The sequence below is a fragment of the Hemibagrus wyckioides genome, linkage group LG06 (assembly GCF_019097595.1).
Source record: "Hemibagrus wyckioides isolate EC202008001 linkage group LG06, SWU_Hwy_1.0, whole genome shotgun sequence".
Lineage (NCBI taxonomy): Eukaryota > Metazoa > Chordata > Actinopteri > Siluriformes > Bagridae > Hemibagrus > Hemibagrus wyckioides.
The window spans coordinates 45230023-45235022 of NC_080715.1; the positions used below are offsets into that span (position 1 = coordinate 45230023).

At 41.4% G+C, this 5000-nt stretch overlaps 1 protein-coding gene across 2 annotated transcripts in view; it reads left to right on the forward strand.

Moving 5' to 3' along the window:
* The window catches only part of rars2 (arginyl-tRNA synthetase 2, mitochondrial), a 27186-nt gene that overhangs the window by 16938 nt on the left and 5248 nt on the right, over positions 1 to 5000 (forward strand). For both annotated transcript variants that reach the window (XM_058392723.1, XM_058392724.1), the window contains 10 exons: positions 1 to 6; positions 241 to 324; positions 425 to 501; positions 612 to 770; positions 2903 to 3009; positions 3090 to 3185; positions 3269 to 3329; positions 3411 to 3487; positions 3574 to 3698; positions 3991 to 4058. The exon at positions 1 to 6 is cut by the window's left edge and continues 50 nt beyond it. In XM_058392723.1, the coding sequence (XP_058248706.1) occupies positions 1 to 6; positions 241 to 324; positions 425 to 501; positions 612 to 770; positions 2903 to 3009; positions 3090 to 3185; positions 3269 to 3329; positions 3411 to 3487; positions 3574 to 3698; positions 3991 to 4058 (860 nt within the window). The remainder of the gene's footprint in view (positions 7 to 240; positions 325 to 424; positions 502 to 611; positions 771 to 2902; positions 3010 to 3089; positions 3186 to 3268; positions 3330 to 3410; positions 3488 to 3573; positions 3699 to 3990; positions 4059 to 5000) is intronic.

Sequence of the window (5000 nt, forward strand, 5' to 3'; positions counted from 1 at the left end):
TCATTGGTGAGAATTAACACTCATTAATAATGCACAGTATGCAAATGAGCTCTCTGACTATGCCTCTGCTGTTTAAATGAATATGCAAATGTGTGCTCATGAATAAATAATTAAATATACAGGTGGAGTGTTTAACAATTCATAAATGATATCTAAGCAATAGGTGATATAACTGTCCAGTAGATGACATGCTTTTATTACATTATTGTGTGTGTGTGTGTGTGTGTGTGTGTGCTGTAGGTCACTTCATCGCCAATCTTAAACAGGCTCTGGGAAACGATGTCATAAGAGTGAATTATTTAGGAGACTGGGGCATGCAGTTTGGTAAGAGTGTGTGTGTGTACACTGTAAACTAAATATAAGAGTGTACATAGTATAGGTGTGTGTTATTACACAGTGTAATTGGAACCTGTGTGTGTGTCAGGGCTGTTGGGGGTGGGGTTTCAGAGGTTGGGTTCAACGGAGAAGCTGAAGGAGAACGCACTGCAGCACCTGTTTGAGGTCTGTGTGTGTATGTCTGTGTGTGTGTGTAGTATAAAGTGTGTAAATTGTGTCTTCGGTAAATCACACTAGATGAAAGGAACTAGAGTGTGTGTGTGTGTGTGAAACAGGTGTATGTCCAGGTGAATCGGGAGGCGGAGCATGATGAGAGTGTCAGATCGGATGCTGCAGACTTCTATAGACGTCTGGAGCAGCATGATGAACAGGCGCTGTTGCTATGGAAACAGTTTAGAGAAATTACAGTGCAGGAGTACAAGAGGATCTATCAGGTAACACTCACCTTAATGAGCTCATTAACACTAATCACATTAACACTAATCACACAGACACATTAATTAACACTAATCACACAGACACATTAACACTAATCACATTACCACTAATCACACAGACACACATTAACACTAATCACATTACCACTAATCACACAGACACACATTAACACCAATCACAGTAACACTAATCACATTAACACTAATCACAGACACACATTAACACTAATCACACAGACACACATTTAACACTAATCACACAGACACACATTAACACTAATCACATTAACACTAATCACACAGACACACATTAATTAACACTAATCACACAGACACACATTAACACTAATCACACAGACACACATTAACACTAATCACATTAACACTAATCACACAGACACATTAATTAACACTAATCACATTAACACTAATCACACAGACACACATTAATTAACACTAATCACACAGACACATTAATTAACACTAATCACACAGACACACATTAATTAACACTAATCACACAGACACACATTAACACTAATCACAGTAACACTAATCACATTACCACTAATCACACAGACACACATTAACACTAATCACACAGACACACATTAACACTAATCACATTAACACTAATCACACAGACACATTAATTAACACTAATCACATTAACACTAATCACACAGACACACATTAATTAACACTAATCACACAGACACATTAACACTAATCACATTAACACTAATCACACAGACACACTAACACTAATCACAGACACACATTAATTAACACTAATCACACAGACACACATTAACACTAATCACACAGACACACATTAACACTAATCACATTAACACTAATCACACAGACACATTAATTAACACTAATCACACAGACACACATTAACACTAATCACAGTAACACTAATCACACAGACACACATTAATTAACACTAATCACACAGACACATTAACACTAATCACATTAACACTAATCACACAGACACACATTAATTAACACTAATCACACAGACACACATTAATTAACACTAATCACACAGACACACTAACACTAATCACACAGACACACATTAACACTAATCACATTAACACTAATCACACAGACACATTAATTAACACTAATCACATTAACACTAATCACACAGACACACATTAACACTAATCACAGTAACACTAATCACACAGACACACATTAATTAACACTAATCACACAGACACATTAACACTAATCACATTAACACTAATCACACAGACACACTAACACTAATCACACAGACACACATTAATTAACACTAATCACACAGACACACATTAACACTAATCACACAGACACACATTAACACTAATCACATTAACACTAATCACACAGACACATTAATTAACACTAATCACATTAACACTAATCACACAGACACACATTAACACTAATCACAGTAACACTAATCACAGTAACACTAATCACAGTAACACTAATCACACAGACACACATTAATTAACACTAATCACATTAACACTAATCACACAGACACACATTAATTAACACTAATCACACAGACACACATTAACACTAATCACAGTAACACTAATCACACAGACACACATTAATTAACACTAATCACACAGACACACATTACCACTAATCACACAGACACACATTAATTAACACTAATCACACAGACACACATTACCACTAATCACACAGACACACATTAACACTAATCACAGTAACACTAATCACATTAACACTAATCACACAGACACACATTAATTAACACTAATCACAGACACACATTAACACTAATCACATTAACACTAATCACACAGACACACATTAATTAACACTAATCACAGACACACATTAACACTAATCACATTAACACTAATCACACAGACACACATTAATTAACACTAATCACATAGACCAGTTAACACCTGATTAATTCTAATGCAAGTATTAGTGCTATAATACAATAACTCTACTGTCTCTCTCTCTACTGTCTATCTCTCTTTTTCTTACTCTCTACTGTCCCTCTATTGTCTCTCTCTACTGTGTACTTCTCTGTGGTATCACTCTATGGTCTCTCTGATCTGTCTGTCTCTCTCTCTCAGCGTTTAGGTGTGCACTTTGATCATTACTCAGGTGAATCTTTCCATCAGAGCAAAACTCAGGAGGTGTTGAATGACCTGCGGAAACTTGGCCTACTGAAGACAACAGAGTGAGACACACACACACACGTACTGAGTCTGGGATTAGTCCCTGTGTTTGGTGTAGTGAGTGTATCTGTCTGATGAACAGGAAAGGAACAGGAGTGGTGGATCTGAGTGAACAGGGAGACATGTCGTCTTATTCCACCGTGATGCGCAGTGACGGAACATCGCTCTACATCACCAGGTCAGTCAGTGTGATGATGGCCATGTGGGCGGGGTTTAGTGGTGTGGGTGGAGTTTAACAGTGGGGTGTTGGTGTGGTTACAGGGACGTGGCAGCAGCTCTGGATCGCAAACAGATATTTGGCTTTGATGAGATGATCTACGTGGTGAGGAGTGTGTGTGTGTGTGTGTGTGTGTGTGTGAGATGGAACTCGAATGACTAAGACACCCAGATTTATCTCTTTTAGACAGATAAGAGTCAGTCAGTCCACTTCCAGCAGCTCTTCCAGATCCTCCGTGTGATGGGACACCACTGGGCCCACAGGTTACTGTGCTAACAACTCAAATCTTTATGCTAAGCAGTGTGTACATTTATGTGTTTAATGTGTGTGTGTGTGTGTGTGTACACAGATGTGTGCATGTCCCTTTCGGGTTGGTGAAGGGGATGAGTACACGGCGTGGGGATGTGGTGTTTCTGGAGGATGTGATCGATGAGGCACAAAACAGAATGATGCACAACATGAACCAGTCCAAAAGTGAAACCTCACACACACAGACACACACACACACACACACACAGACACACACACACACAGACACACACACACACACACACAGACACACACACACACACACAGACACACACACACACACACACACACACACAGACACACACACACACACACAGACACACACACACACACACACACACACAGACACACACACACACACACACACACACACACACAGACACACACACACAGACACACACACACACACACACACTCTGTAAGTGATAGTGATAATGAAAACAGTATGTTTTTACAGCGTCTAAAGCTGTGTCTGATCCAGAGCAGACAGCAGATCAGATCGGAATCAGCGCTCTCATCATCCAGGTATCACACACTCACTCACTCTCACACACACACACACACACTCACTCACTCTCACACACACACACACACACTCACACACACACACACACACTCACTCACTCTCTCTCACACACACACACACACACTCACTCACTCTCACACACACACACACACACTCACTCACTCTCACACACACACACACACACACTCACTCACTCTCACACACACACACACACACTCACACACACACACACACACTCACTCACTCTCACTCACACACACACACTCACACTCACTCACTCTCACACACACACACACACACTCACTCACTCACCACACACACACACACTCACCTCACTCACACACACACACACACACACACACCCACTCACTCACACACACACACACACACACACACACACACACACACCCACTCACCTCACACACACACACACCACCCACTCTACACACACACACACACACACACACACCCACTCCACCTCACACACACACACTCACTCACTCCTCTCACACACACACACACACCCACTCACCCCTCATTAATACACTCCACACACACACACTTCACACACTCACTCACTCACTCACTCACACACACACACACACCCACCCACTCACACACACACACTCACTCACACACACACTCACTCACTCTCACACACACACACACTCCACTCAATCACTCTCACACTCACACACACTCCACTCACTCCACTCTTCACACACACTCCACCTCACTCCTCACACACACACACACTCCACTCACTCACTCTCACACACACACACACACACACTCCACTCACTCACACACACACTCACTCACTCACACACTCACTCCCACTCACACACACACACACACCTCACTCCATCATCATCCTGCACACACGCACACACACTCACTCCGCACTTGCACACACACACTCCTCCTCCACTCACACACAC